The 20,043-nt window shown below is 39.6% G+C and overlaps 1 protein-coding gene across 1 annotated transcript in view; it reads right to left on the minus strand.

The window, feature by feature from the left end:
* The window catches only part of LOC120417849 (cadherin-99C), a 204,877-nt gene that overhangs the window by 43,361 nt on the left and 141,473 nt on the right, over nucleotides 1-20,043 (minus strand). The window contains exon 6 of the mRNA XM_039580070.2: nucleotides 6,452-6,640. Within this exon, the coding sequence (XP_039436004.1) occupies nucleotides 6,452-6,640 (189 nt within the window). The remainder of the gene's footprint in view (nucleotides 1-6,451; nucleotides 6,641-20,043) is intronic.

Raw genomic sequence — 20,043 nt, forward strand, 5'->3', positions numbered from 1 at the left:
ATTCAGCTGTCCACACCAGCATCGGACGACCGTAAAACGTGATACTCGAACAGCTTCCGATCGGCCAACCCAACCCATCAGGTCGTGTATCAAACGGTCCATAAAACCAAACAACCATCCCTTTTCTTGACACACTTTGCCTTCAGAAATTGTCTTGAAGGTGCAGGTACCTACCGCAATAATTCAACCTGGTTCCAATTTCGCAACCACAGAGCTGTCGAAACAATTGACAGCCCTTGCGTCCTATGTGAGAAAAAGCAGCTTAGTGAGCTTAGAGTCGTGGGCGTCGTGCACGCCACCCCAGGTCCAGTAATTGATCTTAGACTTACGGCCAGTCATCCCGGAAAGATTAAGATAAACGTCTCGCGCGCGCGCGGTGTGTGTCATAATCGAGGCTATCGGAGCTCAATAAATTTTCAATTAACACAAATCTCCCGCGGTGTGACTTTTATACACTGTGCTGTTATTTTATTCCCGTTTCTTAAACACTTAAACAGCCCTATATCCTACACACGAGCACTGATAATCGAGCACCGCGTCGTCGTCGTGATGGAAAAGGAAAGTGGGAAAAATTATTAATTCACTTATCCGACGGGTAGATCTAATTGACGGCTGTCATCGTCGTCGGTGCGGAGTGGGTCGACCGCGATAAAAGCCTAGACGACCGGACGGACAGACCATTTAAAATGTGTTGGTTGTGTGTGTGGTTTAGTCTCAAGAGGGGAACCGACTGGGACACCTGACCATAAAAAGTGCTATCCCAGCAACTGTACTCTTGGCAACGCATGATTGCGTCAATGATGGACAATAAATGTCATCTCTGGATGGTTTTTTTATTGGCCTTCTACAGCGAAGGAATTTGCCTAGGGAATGGAATGTCTTGCGAAATTAATTCTTTATCCTTTTTACGATCAAAGTTGCTTTGAAGATTGAAGCGAAAAAACTAAACACACTAAATGAGACCTACTTTATAGCATCGTAGATCGGTTGGCACGTCGACGCGTAGTTGAAATTTAACTTCAGATCAATCCTTTTTTTTATTGTTTAGCTTGCCAAAACTTTGAGAGATCTCTCCTACGAGCAAATCAGCTTTCTTGCATCTCTGGAGCACCATTTGAAAAGGGCGCATAAGGTAACTAAATCGGTACTATTGTTTCGCAAAACAGTCCAAGCTGTCAAAATTCTTATGGACCCTTTTGAAATGTTTCTCCAGATCTTTAGGATGTCTTTTATGGTGCAAAAAGAAATGTATCCCGTGACCAAGTTAGAAAACTTTTTTTAATACCATCTCTTATTCACGCCCCCCCTCCTTGCAAATTAAAAAAAGGCAGCAAAAGAGGGGTCAACCAAAATTATTGACTTAAATTAAAATTTTCATTGAAATTCTTAAATCGATTGTAAATAATTTAAAATACATTGCATAGCTGCAGCTGCAGCAAAGAAAGAAATCAATACCGTCATCTGGGTGTACACATTTTGGTGGTCTGAGTCTGTTCTATTCGAAACCAACCAGAAAAATAAAAATATTGTGCTCTGACATGATTAAAACTGCTGTCTCAATTCGCCCCATGTGTCCCAATTCACCCCAGTTGACGGTACTTTGAAAAGTATTTATATTAATATTTAAAATTTAATTTCAAATCTAAAAGTTTATTATAACCAAACATTTCATTAGGGCACAAAACCACAAGTAAACATTCGTGATTATTCCACTATTTCATTCATATAGTACACTCCCTACATTGGGGTGGCTCGACATGATCGATTTTACAGAACAGGCATTTTCCGGTCCGGTGGGGTGGGTCTCGTGGCGCAGGGGTAGCGGCTTCGGCTGCCGATCCCGATGATGCTATGAGACGCGGGTTCGATTCCCGCCTTATCCACTGAGCTTCTATCGGATGGTGAAGTAAAACGTCGGTCCCGGTTTCTCCTGTCTCGTCAGAGGCGCTGGAGCAGAAATCCCACGTTAGAGGAAGGCCATGCCCCGGGGGGCGTAGTGCCAATAGTTTCGTTTTTTGCATTTTCCGGTCCCATTTGGGCCCCCAAACAACCCCCCAAAATTTGGGAGCGATTGGATTTGACCCGGCTTTCCGCAAAGCGATTCAAATTTGTATGGAAATTTGTATGGGAAAATCCTCTTTTTTACATTTTGATTTTTATAATTTTCATTTTTCACTCAATTTAAAAACTAACACCGTAGAAGTATAGTCCTAAATGTCCTCTAAAACTTTCCCGAAGAATGTATGGTCCTATCTTGCTTCTGGAAAAAGATACAGAGTTTTTAAAAGAGGCATTTCAAAATAAGTGCTGAAAATTATATTTCTTGCCAACACTGCCAGTACTTCGGTAGATATTTCGAAATCTTATTTTTTAACGTAATAAGGAAGCAACCTAGCAAAATGGTGTCTTAGAAAAAGTTGTTGAATACGAATGTGGCTTTTATTTAAATTGATTGACATGCAGGGTTACACACCTACAGGGTGACAACCAAGCCCTAACTTCTACTGGTGACCTTTTGACGCGTTGGTTTCTTAGGAAAAGTTGTTAAGCTACTTAAGAAGAAGAAATTATGACCTGGTTGGAAGACAGGGTGGCACATCTACAGGGTGTCAACTCATTTCTAGCTTCTATGTAAGACATTTTTGATCACTGTAAAGTGGGCGAAAATAGGTACAAATCGCAAATTAGGCCTGTCACGCAAAAGGAGGCTGAACAAAAATTCGTAAAAAGTCAGTTTTTCACATAAAATTTCCTGGGGAATCGATTGCGCATGATTAAAAACAGTTTCCGATCTTACAAATCTTAATTTTATATAAAAAATTAGGGTCAAAAATTTTAAGTACAAGATTTTTTTTTACAAAAATCACTGTTTTAAAAAAAATTATAACTTGTCGGAAAAAAATTTCAAACTTCAAACTTCTGAATGGCTTAAAAAATGAGCAACTTGGCCGAAGCCACCAAATCAATAAAAAAAATCTTGAAAAGGTACAGATTTTTTTAATATTTACGTTACATTTTTGTATGAACAGCTGCCAAAATTGTATGGGTGAACAAATAACACAAAATGGCTTCTTTGGTGATAGGGAAGGCCTTCACAAAGTTTGAGCCAAATAAACAATAAAAAGATGGTCGAAATCGGCCGATTTTAAAGAGATTGCTCCAATGTCCTGAACATGTTTACAGAATAAATTCCATTATTCAGCTTCCTTTCATTTTAAAGAGCAATTTACAGAAAAAATACAACTGACCGGTGAGTTGCCAAACTAGCATCTTAACTTTTTTACCGTGTTTTTAATCATGTGCAATCGATTCCCCAGGAAATTTTATGTGAAAAACTGACTTTTTACGAATTTTTGTTCAGCCTCCTTTTGCGTGGCAGGCCTAATTTGCGATTTGTACCCATTTTCGCCCACTTTACAGTGATCAAAAAGGTCCCTGTAGATGTGCCACCCTGTCTTCCAACCATGTCATAATTTCTTCTTCTTAAGTAGCTTAACAACTTATCCTAAGAAACCAACGCGTCAAAAGGTCACCAGTAGAAGTAAGGGGTTGGTTGTCACCCTGTAGGTGTGTCACCCTGCATGTCAATAATTTTAAATAAAAGCCACATTCATATACAACAACTTTTTCTAAGACACCATTTTGCTAGGTTGCTTCCTTATTACGTTAAAAAATAAGATTTCGAAATATCTACCGAAGTACTGGCAGTGTTGGCAAGAAATATAATTTTCAGCACTTATTTTGAAATGCCTCTTTTAAAAACTCTGTATCTTTTTCCAGAAGCAAGATAGGACCATACTTTCTTCGGGAAAGTTTTAGAGGACATTTAGGACTATACTTCTACGGTGTTAGTTTTTAAATTGAGTGAAAAATGAAAATTATAAAAATCAAAATGTAAAAAAGAGGATTTTCCCATACAAATTTCCATACAAATTTGAATCGCTTTGCGGAAAGCCGGGTCAAATCCAATCGCTCCCAAATTTTGGGGGGTTGTTTGGGGGCCCAAATGGGACCGGAAAATGCCTGTTCTGATTGAATTAGTCCATTTTGAAATTTTCCCATACAACTTCAAGCCACCCTAAGGGAGCGTTCTTTTATTACGTAACGCAGTAGGGGGGAAGGGGGGGGGTCGAAGGCCGTGTTACGCTCCATACATTTTTTTTAAAATTTGTATGGAAATTTTGTTACGAGGGGGGGGGGAGGGGGTCTAAAAATCTATTTTTTTGCGTTACGTAATAGAAGAACGCTCCCTAATACCCACTCCAAAATGTTTATTTAGCAATTCTATGGTAATATATTGACATTTAGTTGAATTAAAAGTTTGCAAAATTAAGTTTAGATAAGTTTTATATAGAATTTCCAGAGTTATATAAACTTTTATACTAAGTAGTTAGTAAACTTTATATTCAATCCAAATTATTTTTTTAATCAGTCAAGGATGCCTATTGGAGTTGGGAGACTGGATTTATGGTGATTTGTCAACAAATAACATTATTTATGTTAATTTTTCGAAAGGTGTACAAACTTTTTTTGCTCCTTTTTTATTTTCGTTATAGTATTTGTTATGTAACTTTTTATAGAAATCATCTTTTCATGAGCTTTTTGTAGCAAAATGTTTGGCATGAGTTTCTGAACAAAACGTAGTACTAGGTTCCCGTCAAACTTTAAATTTTTTACATGTTTCATCACAAAATGTGCATAGTGCCCAAGGGGTGTAAATACTTTTTTTACATACTGTATGAGTTTTATTGCGAAAATCAACATAAATTAAGAAGCATTAAAGCAGAGTTGAGGATAATGGCATGTTTTATTGTGTCATAAGTAAAAATACCACCAGTCAAGCTTTTTTTTTTTAAATAGAAATTGAAACAAGTTGTCCACTTTTTGCCAACGAATCGCAGTTTTTGGTTTTGTGCCCTAATGAAATGTTTGGCTCGAAATGTTCTCTAAACATAATTTCATATACTCATAACTATTGATAGGTTTGTCAGATCTTCAATCTTGCTTCAATATTTTAGACTCGTTGGAAAGGTCTTTTGATTACCCATCCAGCAACTGGTCGCATGATTGATCCGGACATCATTTATTTATTTATATTTATTTGCGTTTAAGTACCGCTTAACTTATGAACCATTCAGGCTCGACTATCGGCATTTGAAAATTGGCTGCTGTATAATTGACACTTCAATTACGTAAATTTTATTTTTTTTTTCAAATATTTGAGGTGCTGTAACTTAGGAACAAAACACAGACCAATCTTCAAGTTTACAAGATAAATTTAAATAAAAAATGTATCAGCTTTAAAAAAATGTTTTCAAAACTGTGCACTGTCTTTAAAACCTTCTTTTCTTAAAGTGATGCAAAATGACTTCTTTTTTTATATGGAAAGTAAGATTTAACAAGGTCCAAATATCCAAAAAAGCACATTCTTGAGAAATTTGGTCCTAAACATGATCTTGGAAGTATGCTTTATATAATATAAGTAAAATTAACCCTCTACTGCCCAAATTTTTTTTCGAAATTTTTTATTTTTCCCGTGTTCAGGAGGTCATTTTGAGCAACTTTTGTTCTACGAAAAACTTTACTTCTCTTGTTTTATGTTTTTCTTGTTTCATTTTTAGTATTGCTTATTGCGAGATAAAATCACGTTTCTCCTTCGCTGTGAGTGACAGGAGATTATTGCCGCCTAACCACCGCAGTGTAAAAATCAGCAAGTTGAACTGAAATTCTGCGTTGATTTTGCTGTCAACTTGGTTTGTTTTGAATATTTTCCAAAAAGTCAGCTGAAAACTCAAGGCAACCTTTGACAAAAGCCAAAAATTTGTTCTGCGGTTGTCATGCGGCTGTCATGCGACCATTATGTTGCGGTCGTATCACCGCGCGTGAACTCTAATTATCGACGCCCGCAGTAATATTTTAATTTGCATTTATCTTGTTTAGTTTATGTTTGTTTATGGTAGTATTTGGCCTACTCTACCACCTCCTATCATTACATTTTGCCTATCTAATTTTGTCATGTTTTTACAGTAACTTTTTCAATTTTTTGCATGTTTTTCACATTTTCTGCTATAAAATGGAACCATTATCATTTAAATTGTAAATAAATGCGTAGAGGCATAGTCTGGGGCACTAGAAAAATTACTGCATACTTCTTTTTACTTAAAATATAGGAAATGTTAGTAAAAACCACAGCCAAAGTTGACCCCTAAAAAAATGACATTTTTAAAAACATTGGCAAAGTCACATAAAACAAGTCAAACTTCAAACACTAAAATTTTCCAAAATTTTAAGAGTTCTTCTTTCCAATGCTTTTTGAAGATCAAAAATTGGTTGAAAAATGGATTATTGGCGATTTTTTAAATCGAAGCCCGTCTAGAGGCGGGGTTGGGTTGTAGAGGGTTAATAGTTTGTCTTAACCCTCAGCAACTTTGCTGCAAAGCTCTGTTCCTACCTGTCCCTGGTGAGGGTACGCGATCGCAAACACCCCGTACCCGTCCGCCGCGGTCAGCGTGTTCGGCGAGATGTCCGAGATGTTCTGCTGGGAGCCCTCGACGACGAAGTACTCGACGAGGCCGTTGACACCAGCGTCCTTGTCCTGGGCCTGGACGTTCCGGAAGATGGTCGTCCCGACCGGGGTTGACTGGAAGAAGAAGAAAAAGTAAATTGAGCGGGGCGGTACGAAAACAAATTAAAGCAAACATCATAAATCATGAGGTTCTACTAATAATAGCCGGGGTAAAATATTGTACAATTTCTTTATTCATAGAGTTCCCCCCTAGATAAAGTCCTGTGGCAAGAAATAAATTGCACAAAAGAGGACCCCCGTAGGGTCCCTTTCGCGTGGTCCAAAATGAGCAAATCATCATCATCTCCATCATCGGGCTCGCGGTCGTGGCTGCTGGAAGCCCTTTTCACTCAACATTCCATCCCGGAACGCATCGTTCCAGAACTAGATCCCGTCGGAAGAGTGTGCTGCTCATCACTCGACTCGGCTGCTGTCTCAATTAATCATTTCGCGCTGCATAATTTCTTCTAGCCAAGGGTTATGCAAACAGTCGCGGAGACGAGCTCTCGAGATTCAAGGGTTTTTCTTGCAGGAGACTTCAACAGGTGGTGCGGTGACGAACCCCGCTTTGTGGAATGTGCAGTTCGTGCGGAATTAGTTTGACCTGACGCGCGGTGAGTGTCTTCAGCGTGATTAGGTTGATTAGTTCTATTCAGATGGGGAGACGGAAATGGGACGGACGGGTCGTTTATCTCTGTCCTGGCTTGTAAACAGAGGGTGTTCCAGCAAGGCTTTCCGACGAGCCAAGGAATATCAAAATCTTTGTGTTATGATTCTCGCGATCCAGTTGAAATCTAAGAGAGGCTAACCCCTTTGAGGTGTCAATCAGCGCGTCCCGCCACACTCACAAAGTTGACCGAAAGCGATTATGCGAACTATCAACGACTCATCGCGAAATGCACTCTGCTGGAATCCAGCCTTAACATGAGGGAAGATTGCATTTCACCATGCATTTTTCTCCCGCTATTGCAGATCTCTTCACCTAGAAGAGAAAGAAAGCGCGGTATGATGATGAGATGTCAGTTTGCCGACCTATCCTTTGAGATGAGAGTTGGCAATCAGCTGGGTGTGTTTTTTTCTCCGTTTATCATTTATCACGATCCCATTTAAAGTTAACGAACCACGCTGTTAAAAGAGTCCTAATGAGCTGTGGCATTCTGGATGAGAAGAGTCGCGAGCTGATTTGTGGCGATGACTGACAGAACAGTGAAATGGGTTTTAATAGAGGGAGTAGATTTTTTTTTTCTATTCCGAAAGGATTTTCCTAATCAAAAGAAATGGATTTTTACAAATTTGCATTCAGAAAATTACATAATTTTGAAAGCTGACATCATTGCGTCCGTAAAAGTGCAATAAAAATCCTCAAGGATGCTGTCTCCACCTTCTCGCTGTTCGCTAAGCAATCTCTCGCAACACGAAAGTATCAATAAACAGAATTACAAGCATGTGGGGAATGCAAGCAAGTCCATCCTTCACCCGGGCGGATGTCTTCGGTTGGCAGCTTGACCCGGCCTTAAGCACACCATACTTGGCGCAATACAACCTGCACGCGAAAGGTCTCATCTTTCGTCACGCCCATAGGTGGCAAATTGAGGCATCGACCATACATTGTAGCAGCGGCAAATAACTTGCGCTGGTAATTGATTCAATAAAAGGGGCGACGACCATCTTCCAAAGTGCGTGACTTTTGCGTGTCTAGGACGAGTTCTAGTGTGTACAAAAGTCAACCAAGAAGCTAATCTCCACCCATAAATTAAAAACACTTATTGACACACGAGCAAGAGACGTACTTCAAGACGGGCTTTCCTGTAGACCTGAGCGACGTAACACGCCACTGGCGGGGGGTTCCAGTACGGTTGAGGGGGGTAAAATGTGTTTTGTTTTTGCGCTCACTTTTCACTTACTTTAGTGCCTCGACCAGCGAAGAAGGGAAGCCCATTTATGACGATTTACGGTAATTGAGCGTACTTTGTTGCATAAATGAGGATAAGATAGTGCTGTTGTTGCTGTTCGTGTCGAATTGACTGAGTTACTGGCGAGAGAATGGACAAGTTTTGCGGCTTCTTGCGATTTACGACCCTCGGACGATAAGGGCTATATGCTGGAGGAGGGTACCTAATAGAGGTCAAAGCTTAGAAATCGATTGAAATATAAAATAACACATCTCGACATTTTTTAAGTTAATGCCAGTAAATTCCAGAAAATCTTGAAAAACATCAATGGCGTTTATACCTACCCACATTTTAATTATTGGCAGGAAATTCACTAAAATTCAACTCTGTCGATTGCAGCGTGTTCAGAGAGCCCAAATCTGAAACTAGAGCGTTTACTGACACCAACTTCCAAAATGTCGAGCTGTGTAAGAAAAACATTTATAACTTTGTCGACGTTGATGCTAAAATCCTCATTGACACCACTATCAAGTCCTTCCCAGGAAGGTGCTGTGTCCTATCCCTCGCCTAGAACAGACCAAAATCCATGATAAAACTGACAGACCAAATCTGTCAGACCAAGACTGTCAGACCAAAGAGCAAAAAGTAAACAATCTTGGTCTTCGACGTAGGTGCACACAAATCAAGAAAAGAAAATTTGAAAAATAATTTTATATTTCCAATTCAATGACTGGGTTTGGACTGCAAAATTGAATGTACGTCAGAAAATGATTAAACAGTGCGGCGTCCTGTACACCGACAATTAAATAAGCAATTAAAAGCCTTATTCTTCCATTTTAATTTTTGATCGCGTTTTCCGTTTACACCTGAAAAATCTTGAAACTATTTATACGGATTTGTGATTCCTCTCTTTCCATCATTCCCTAGTTTCAAGATTTTTCAGGTGTAAACGGAAAACGCGATCAAAAACTAAAATGGAAGAATAAGGCTTTAAATTGCTTATTTAATTGTCGGTGTACAGGACGCCGCACTGTTTAATCATTTTCTGACGTACATTCAATTTTGCAGTCCAAACCCAGTCATTGAATTGGAAATTTAAAATTATTTTTCAAATTTTCTTTTCTTGATTCGTGTGCACCTACGTCGAAGACCAAGATTGTTTACTTTTTGCTCTTTGGTCTGACAGTCTTGGTCTGACAGATTTGGTCTGTCAGTTTTATCATGGATTTTGGTCTGTTCTAGGCGAGGGATAGGACACAGCACCTTCCTGATTTATACGGATTTGTGATTCCTCTCTTTCCATCATTCCCTTGGTCCTTCCATCCACGCTAAATGGCAGCCCATAAATTACGTAATGAAAACTAAACCCATCAACGATACCGGTTGTACACGACCAGCAAGGTGTTACATTGCTTTATTAAAGTGCATCAAAACGGGAATGAACATCAACGGCAGATTCAGATGTTTCCAGTTCTCCAGTTGCAAGGAGGAAGCAAACATCGATACAGATACTCTTTTAATGTGCAGGTATGACCTATGCAAAGCTCGGCAGCTCGACAATCTGCGGAATTCTGCTCTATACGGGTTGATCTTTCTGCCGGGGAGAATCTGGAACCATGTCGTAAGCGCAGTTTACATTCTGCTTTGAATATGGTCAAATGACAGATTGTGGGACTTGTCAAAAATGCTACCAAACAAGCATGCCAACAATCGCTACCTCTACCCTAACCGGGTAGTTGCATGTGCTCCACCACCGAACGTGAGTAATGGCACTGTGATTTATCTCCGCAGAAGGAAAACTAACGGCCTCCACGACGCAGAGCCTACTTGCACCATAAGTCACCTGCTATCAGTGTCTTGCGAACCTTCGTGGTGAACGGACACTAGAGCTGCGGTATTTTTTACTACCTAAGCTCAGAGTTATTTCAAAACAAAATTCACAGTCTTTTTAAAGACTACCTGAGTTATTTTCCAAAATTCTAAACAGTCTTTTCAAGACTAACACCACCTGAAATTTTGTTGTATTTTACAAACGAAGCCATCTTTTTAAGAGAACTTTGCTTGCAAAATGCGTCAAAACAAAGGTAAACGCAAATCTTCTGAAGATTTGGTCGTTACGTCGGTGAAGCGTTTGAACGCTAAACCGGCTAACGGAAACAGAAAAAGAAAACAGCCTCTTCTGAGGTCTGATTCTGATTCTGAATGTGAGGTCAATCCTCCAATTCCATTGACAAACAGTTTCGGTGTTTTATCCGAAACTGATGACAAGGAACCTTCTCCTCGTACTGAGCCTTCTGCCGTCGAGAAACGAGTAAAGGCTCCGCCAATTGTTGTGACTTCCGTCTCCGATTTGGCCAGCTTTCGAACGCAACTGAAGAATTGCAAGGAAACTTGCAATTTGAAGGTTTCGTTCCAGCTTGGTCGAAGAGGAGAATGTCGCTTGTTGACGGAATCTTTACAAGATCACCAAACTTTTGTTGGTTATTTGAAAAACCACAAACACAATTTCTACACGTATGAGACCAAGAATGCTCGGCCATTCAAGGCGGTCTTGAAAGGTCTCTCCAACGACTTGTCGGTGGATGAGATCAAAAACGAACTTAAGGTGTTGCTTGGCTTTGCCCCATCCCAAGTAATACCAATGAAGAAAAAATCAAACGGGAATATTTCTCGCTTTGGTTTGACTTCACAATTTTATCTGATTCATTTCAACAGAAATGAAATCAACAATTTGAAACTTTTGGACAAAGTTCAGTTTTTGTTCCATGTACGGGTAAAGTGGGAGCATTTTAAGAAACATGGCGGTAATGGCCAGAATCTGACCCAGTGCCGGCGTTGCCAGGCATTCGGTCACGGTACTGATCATTGCGCCATGGTTCCAAAATGCATGGTTTGCGGGGATTTTTCTCACGACAAGGACAATTGTCCCGTGAAAGAAGTCACCCAATTTAAATGTGCAAATTGTGGTGGAAATCACAAATCAAATTTCTGGGATTGCCCCATCAGAAAAAAGGTTTTGGATTCTCGTGCTAAGCATCAGCCGAAATCCAAACCGAAATTTTCTCAAAGTCAGGTTGTACCTGCATCTTTAAATCAAACGTTCGTGCTGTCTCACTCGAACAATTCTAGAAATACCCCTACCGTGGAAAAGTTAGGTAACAACAATGGCATTTCTTATGCTAACGTCGTTTCGGGTTCATCCACGAATTTTAAATCCTCTACCAATCTTTCTGCAATTGGGCAGGTACCTCAAATCTCATGTTTCTGCTGGCAACGCTTTGGGATCTTCTGATCTCGGCGATGTTACGTTTGAAAAAATGACTTTTTTGCAAAACTCACTGTTTGGTTTGATTCAAACAATGAGTAATGCTACATCCATGATGGAAGCAATCCAGATTGGATTAAAATTTGCGAATGATGTTGTTCTTACCCTGAAGTTTAATCATGGATCTAAGTAATTCCATCAATATTATGAATTTTAATGCTCGCTCTTTAAAAGCGAAAGAAAATGAATTTTTCAACTTTTTACGAGTTCATAACGTGCATGTTGCTGTTATAACCGAAACATTTTTAAAAACTGGCACTTATTTGAAAAGTGATCCAGATTATAAAGTTATAACTAATAACCGAATGAATCGAAATGGCGGTGGAGTTGCAATAGTTATCCACCGTAGTATGACTTATAGCACGTTACGTGACTTTAAGTTAAAAGTTATTGAATGTTTAGGCATTGAACTTGAAACTTTTTTTGGGAAAATTATGATTGCAGCTGCATAATTGCCATTCCAATGCACTGGGGAAAATAAAAATTATTTCAAAGGGGATTTGAATAAACTTACTCGGCATAGATCTCGATTTTTGATTATCGGTGATTTTAATGCCAAACACCAATCTTGGAATAATTCAAAAGTAAATTCCAATGGTAAAATTCTGTTCAGAGATTGCACTTCTGGTCTTTATTCGGTTTTATACCCGAATGGGCCAACTTGCTTTTCTTCTGTTAGAAATCCATCAACAATTGATTTGGTTTTGACAAATCAAAGTCAGTATTGTGGTCCTTTAGTGACTCATGCTGATTTTGATTCTGATCATCTTCCAGTAACTTTTTCACTTTCTCATGAAGCAGTTACCAGACCCAATAGTTCTGTGTTTAATTACCACAAAGCTAATTGGGACAGGTATCAGCATCATATTGAGAATAATTTAAATCATGATTTTGTTTTAGAAACCAAAGCTGATATTGATTCAGCCTTGGAATCTTTAACTAATGCAATTTTGGATGCTAGGAATATTGCTATTCCTAAAGTCCAAGTCAAATTTGATTCTCCCATTATTGATGACGATCTTCAGCTTCTGATTCGTCTGAAAAATGTTCGCCGAAGACAGTATCAACGTTCTCGTGATCCTGCACTGAAGCGAATTCAAAAAGATTTGCAAAAGGTTATTGACCACAGATTCACTCTCCTGCGAAATGAAAAGTTCGCAAGAGATGTCGAACAAATTAAACCTTATTCCAAACCTTTTTGGAAACTTTCAAAGGTTCTTAAGAAACCTCAAAAACCCATCCCTTCTTTAAAAGATGGTGATAATATTCTATTAACTAATGGGGAAAAAGCTCAAAAACTTGCTCAGCAGTTTGAGAGTGCTCATAATTTCAACTTGAATGTTTTGAGTCCTATTGAAAATCAAATTTCAATAGAATTTCAGAATATTGTTGAACAAGAATTTTCATCAGATGAAGTTTTTAATACGGATCTGAATGAAATAAAATCTATTATCAAAAAATTTAAAAATATGAAAGCCCCTGGTGAGGATGGCATTTTTTACATTTTAATTAAAAAATTACCAGAAGCAACTTTAAGTTGCTTGGTCAAAATTTTCAACAAATGTTTTGATTTGGCATATTTTCCCAGTAGTTGGAAAAATGCCAAAGTAATTCCGATTTTGAAACCGGATAAAAATCCTGCTGAAGCCTCAAGCTATCGGCCCATTAGTTTGCTTTCATCTATTAGTAAATTATTCGAAAGAATAATTCTTAATAGAATGATGACGCACATTAATGAAAATTCAATTTTCGCTGATGAGCAGTTTGGATTTCGCCTTGGGCATTCAACTACTCATCAGTTGTTGAGAGTTTCAAACTTAATTCGGAGCAACAAATCTGAGGGCTATTCTACTGGCGCTGCTCTTCTTGATATAGAAAAAGCATTTGACAGTGTTTGGCATAAAGGATTGATTGCGAAATTGAAAAGGTTTAATTTTCCGATTTATATCGTGAAAATTATTCAAAATTATTTGACGGATCGTACTCTGCAGGTATGTTATCAGAATAGCAAATCTGATCAACTACCTGTACGTGCTGGCGTCCCTCAAGGAAGCATTTTGGGTCCAATTTTATACAATATTTTTACTTCTGACTTGCCTGATTTGCCCCCAGGATGTCAGAAATCACTTTTTGCTGATGACACAAGCATTTCCGCCAAAGGCAGAAGCCTTCGTGTCATCACAAGAAGATTACAAAAAAGCTTGGATATTTTCAATTCTTATTTGAAAGAATGGAAAATTACTCCAAATGCTGCAAAAACTCAACTTATTATTTTCCCTCACAAACCAAGGGCTGATTTTCTTAAACCAAAAAGTCATCACATTATAAAGATGAATGAGGTAAATTTAAAGTGGGAGGATCAAGTGAAATATCTTGGACTTGGTTTTGACAAAAACCTTACTTACAAGGATCACATTGAAAGTATCCAGGTTAAATGTAACAAATATATTAAATGTTTGTATCCACTTATAAACAGGAATTCTAGACTTTGTCTCAAGAATAAACTGTTAATTTATAAACAAATTTTCAGACCTGCCATGCTTTATGCTGTGCCGATCTGGACAAGCTGTTGCTTAACCAGGAAGAAAAAACTTCAGAGGATTCAGAACAAAATTCTGAAAATGATTCTGAAACTTCCTCCCTGGTTCAGCACCAGTGAACTACATCAATTAGCCGAAGTTGACACTTTGGATGTTATGTCCAATAAGATAATTGATGCATTTCGACAAAAATCATTGCAGTCTTCAGCTGCATTGATCCGCTCTTTATATAGTTTATAAGTTAGTTTTAAGGTATCCCTTTTCCCTTTTGTACATGTAGGACCTCCTACATTTGAAATCACTGAATAGCGAAAGCTACAATATTTCATGAATAAATGAAAGTTGCTAGTATTTAAAATTGAGGTGAAAAGTCATCGTTTGTGATTGGACACTCAATAATATTTTAACTGAATGAATGTACATGGAAAAGAAATTTGAATAAATATAAATTAAAAAAAAAAAAAAAAAAAAAAGTCACCTGCTATCGCTGCAGCGCCAAATCCCACAGCCAACATTAGGCGGCTGATGTTTTCCGCGGTTGTACCTGTGACGAAGACCTCCGCTTTCGAAACCTTCCCCTTGGTCGGAGAAAATGTAAACATCTAACTCTGGGATGAAGGAAAGTTCTTCCCAGGGCGCCTGAAGCACGGCCGACGACGACCCAGAAATCCGTGGCGTCGTCACCGCCGGAACGAGCTTCGATGAATTATTTATGACACGAGGTACGAGGGAATCCCTGGGTTCGAGGTCGACCACGGAACGACTACGCGACATGGCCAACAGAGCGTGTGTGTGTGTGACCTATAATGGCACAACACTGTCATAATTTATATTGGGCTCATCCTACCAGCTTCTAATCCGCCGGAATCGGGGACAAAGTGAAAGGTTCTGCTGCGCAGAGATTTCTCTCCAGAGGGAGATTGCTAACAAGATTTTAATGGTTCTCCCGCGAGGAGAGAGATATTTGTCAGAGTGGAAGGTCAGGATCAATCCCTCGAAGCTGGAGGTTTTCACATTACCGCGCCGAAAGGTGGTCGTGCCCGAGAAATGATTCATGCGAGTTTTTCGAAACTTCAAGCTGCTAGAATGTTGCACGAATACGACCACGACTTTGGAGTCCGTTATAATTTAGCGTTGCTTCCGCCGCTGTAATGCACGTTCCAATTGCAATTGCAGTTATTATTAATATCCGATTTCGCCATCTGTCAGTTTGAAATCGTGGGCTTCCGAGCTGATCATTGGGTCATGCAGAAGGGATGGAATCTTCCCCGGTGATACGTCACCGTTTATTACTATGGTCCGTAATGGTTAGGGTAAAGGGATCAGTTTTTGATCTAAATCACAAAAGTTGCATCTAAGTTTTCCAACTACACCCGAAGCTGGACAGCGCTCGTCCGAGAGAATAATGGCCTCAAGCCGAGAGAATATTGGTACCATTTACGGACACAGAGAACACAGCTCGATATGGAGCAATTCCAGCTCAAATCAGGATTTTTTCTGGTACTTTTGTACCCGACCCTCTCCGATTTCAATGAAACTTTGTAGACATGTTATCCTAGGCCTATATAAGTCATTTTTGTGTATATGGAGCCAATAGTACTCGAGCATAACATTTGAGAAGGGCGTAAGGTATTTAAATATTTTAGTATTTTGCAATTTTAAAATTACTGTATCTCGAAGCCGTTGCATCGTATCAAAAAGTGGTCAAAGACAAACTTGTAGGAAATTGGACGGGCTTTCTGATAAAAATACACTGAAACAAAAATACACGCCACTTTTATGTCATTTTTCAATTTTTAAGTTTAAAAGTTAAATTTGAAGGTGATGTCACGATTTTTTTTCACTCAAAATTTTTGAGGAAATACCCTAGGATGTTACCAAAAGACTGACGAAAAATGCAGAATGGTATGTCTCTCCTAAAAAAATACAAAAATCATTTACTAAAACTGTTTTTTTTTAAGTGGTCTAAACGTCAAAAATTTTTTAAAACCGGTAGTGGGAATCGATTTTCCAGACAATTTTACATGAAAGTCTCCATATAGACCATTGTCCTATGTCCAATCCTTGGGAAGATACAGCGGTTTTAAAAATAAAAATGTTGAAAAAACGGGATTTTTTGTGGTTTTTGGCATTTTCTATATGACAGACTTGGTTTTTCAGTCTCGTAAATATTTTTACCGGAAAGCTCGTCCAATTTCCCATAAGTTTGCTTTTGACAGCTTTTTGATTTATATCGTTTTTATATTTACGTAATCAAATTTACTATCCTGGTTTCTACCACACTGAAAAAAATATTCTATTTTCAGTTATAAGCAATGTAATTAAGCTTATATCTGTAAGCCCTTACATCCAATTGAAATGCTGTCAAAGGCAAACTTATGGGAAATTGGACGAGCTTTCCGGTAAAAATATTTACGAGACTGAAAAACCAAGTCTGTCATATAGAAATTGCCAAAAACCACCAAAAATCCCGTTTTTTAACATTTTTATTTTTAAAACCGCTGTATCTTCCCAAGGATTGGACATAGGACAATGGTCAATATGGAGACTTTTATGTAAAATTGTCTGGAAAATCGATTCCCACTATCGGTTTTTAAAAATTTTGACGTTTAGACCACTTTTCAAAAAAACAGTTTTAGTAAATGATTTTTGTATTTTTTTAGGAGAGACATACCATCCTGCATTTTTCGTCAGTCTTTTAGTAACATTTTAGGCTATTTCCTCAAAAATTTTGAACGAAAAAAAATCGTGACATCACCTTCAAATTTAAGTTTTAGACTTAAAAATCAAAAAATCTCATAGATGTGGCGTGTATTTTTGTTTCAGTGTATTTTTTTCAGAAAGCCCGTCCAATTTCCTACAAGTTTGTCTTTGACCACTTTTTGATACGACGCAACGGCTTCGAGATACAGTAATTTTTAAATTACAGAATACAAAAATATTTAAATACCTTACGCCCTTCTCAAATGTTATTCTCGAGTACTATTTGCTCCATATGCACAAAAATGGCTTATATAGGCCTAGGATAACATGTCTACAAAGTTTCATTGAAATCGAAGAGGGTCGGGTACAAAAGTATCAGAAAAATTCCTGATTTGAGCTGCAATTGCGCTATGGGCAAGAGAATTATTCCTCGAGGTTCATCTGCAAAAAAAGTTTCATCCGTAAAAAAAGTGTCGAATACGGGAATCGAACCAGAGACCTTTGACCAAGGGTCCTGATTGTTCAAAATCAACCACTCCATTCGCGAGCACAAATAGCAGGCGACGCGATACTGCCCTGATGAATTCCTACTGTTTGTCACTTTCTCACCATTCGCTCCCGAACACTCTCGCTTCTACTCTCCTTCTCTCTCTGATCGGCTCAGTCTCCGAACGGCTCAGGCAGGCCGAACGTCACCGATCACTCTGAACTGAACACATTTTTTCTCTGATGCGCTGCGTTATACTCATTCATTTGGGTTGCCTAAAATCAATGTTATCAATTAAATTGTGCATTTATTTTGATTTCATAACATTATAGACACCATTCAAAGAAACTTCCACCAAGAAAAAATCAAATTGATGGCAAACTGAGGGCGTGAAGACAAAAAGACTGCCGCGCTGGCATTTTGTGAGAATGGCTCTTCGCTGAGCATGATAGTGTGTGAGTGTCGTAGAGCGACGGAGTAGGCAAAAATTTTCACGATGTATTTGTTCGCTGAGTGAACAGTTCGGGCCACTCGCTGGCTGCTTGCGAGTATCATTCGCACATGAATGCTAGCGGGTTAGAACAGGCGACGACTGGATAGGCGATGAGTGAGTGGTTTCTGTTCATTGAACCGAAAATCAGGACCCTTGCCTTTGACTAAGCAACCCAACCACTCAACTGTCTCGGCCATCACAGCTTGATGTTCAAGGAGTGGTCAGAAGTCAATGTATGACACTTGTTGGAGATGATTTTTTTTCAATTGACGAATGAACACATTTGTTTTGATGACGTGAGTTCTATCGATTTTGGCACTGAGCCCTCAATAAATGTTAAGGGAACGATTCTCTCGACTCTGAATTGTGGGTGTAGTTTTGGGAATGTAAAGAATGTTCAACATACACCTCACCACCCTAATCTGGAGCAGAACTACGTGCCGTCTTCAGTAAAGTAACCAATCGATCTAATCGCCCCTCCCCCATTGATGCTGCTGCCGCTCATTCGCAGTGTTGGCTTTGGTAATTCATTATTTGGCCGGCGAACCGCCGCAGCCCAGGTTCAGAACCTTGCCACTTCTCCGCCGACACGCCACGAGTCGTGACTTATTTATTACAATTTTGTGCAATGATAACCGCCACCGAAAGCAAATAACTTTCAACTGCTGGCCGCGACGGGTCGAAGAAATGGGAAGAGCCGTAGACGGTTGTAGCTGAGGCCATAAATAATTACCGGAATCGGGTCGGCAATCACGGAGCACACGACCCACGCCCTGCGCCATTGAAGAGTTCTGTTGGGCTACCTTAGGAGCCGCTACCTGGTTAGCGGTTCGCGAGCTGCCGTAGAACCTCAATTTGACGAGGTCCGCAGAAGAAGATGATGATGATCGCGGCTGGTGAAATTTTTCACGACTCATGTTCTTCTAGCCTCCTTGCAGTCTTAAACCCTGATTAAATCTCAATCGTATTTTAATTAATTCCATACCGAATCTGCGCAGTTTTATTACAGGGCAAGTTCTGCACGAGCCTGCTCTGCTTTCGAGGTCGCGCGGCACAATATGTTCGGATCATTTGCAACATTGAGCCACAATGTCCAACTTGGAGGAGAGAGACTTCATTACCGGACCGTGAGATTCAGGTCTCCGCAGACCTTTGCTCGGCTGATGACCTCCTCATCAGAGAGAATGGCACCGCGACGCCTATAATTTCTTAATTTTCTTCCCCTGATACGATCTGCGGCCAAACACGTGTGCACGTCATGATCCGTCGTCAAGACCCGTTTCTCAATGACGAAGGTTTTTTTTTCATACTCTAATCAAAACATAATTAACAAAAGGGGCCAACGTGGAACCGACCTGACCGCTGAGAGACGGCTGGTTAGAGAGTCATATCACTTTCGATGAGTTATGACACAAGAGTTCAAATTAGCCGACCTCGCTCAGCCGCCGCCGCAACGGTGTTGTCTCACTTAACTAAGTTTTCACCAATCGGCCGGTGTCAGAGCGCATATACCAGAGTCGTGGCATGTTGCAAAACCAAGATTAGTTCTCATGGGCGTAGTTGAATCTCTGACGAAAAGTCGTATTTTTGGACTTAAACCATAAATTTCAAAATTTATTGAAGTTTCTTGAAATTTCTAACATTAAAAAATGTAACGCCCATGGCTTGCATCTTGGGCATTTCGAAACAAATTAATTTGGCCGTAGGCGAGGATTACCCACGGCACACTCTACCACCGATCTTGGGGTTGATCCCCAGCCGAAGATGATGCATCCGATCACCTCTTATCGCCCGGTCTGAACCCCGGCGAGGGGGGCCATCGCTGATGCTCTTGGGAGATGCGTCCGCGCTGTGTCAACGGTCATAATTTACGACCGGCCAATTCTACTGGGACCGATCTTTGATCGCCGTAAACTTTGGCCGCGAGATCATGTGTCCTTGCGCGAAGAAGATGTCAACGGGATTCGCGATTTTCAGAGTTTTATGGTTCCGCTAAATGACATGCTAAAAGCGCGAAATGGAGATTTTCGGCACGACA

The sequence above is a fragment of the Culex pipiens genome, chromosome 1 (genome assembly GCF_016801865.2).
Source record: "Culex pipiens pallens isolate TS chromosome 1, TS_CPP_V2, whole genome shotgun sequence".
NCBI classification, from domain to species: domain Eukaryota; kingdom Metazoa; phylum Arthropoda; class Insecta; order Diptera; family Culicidae; genus Culex; species Culex pipiens.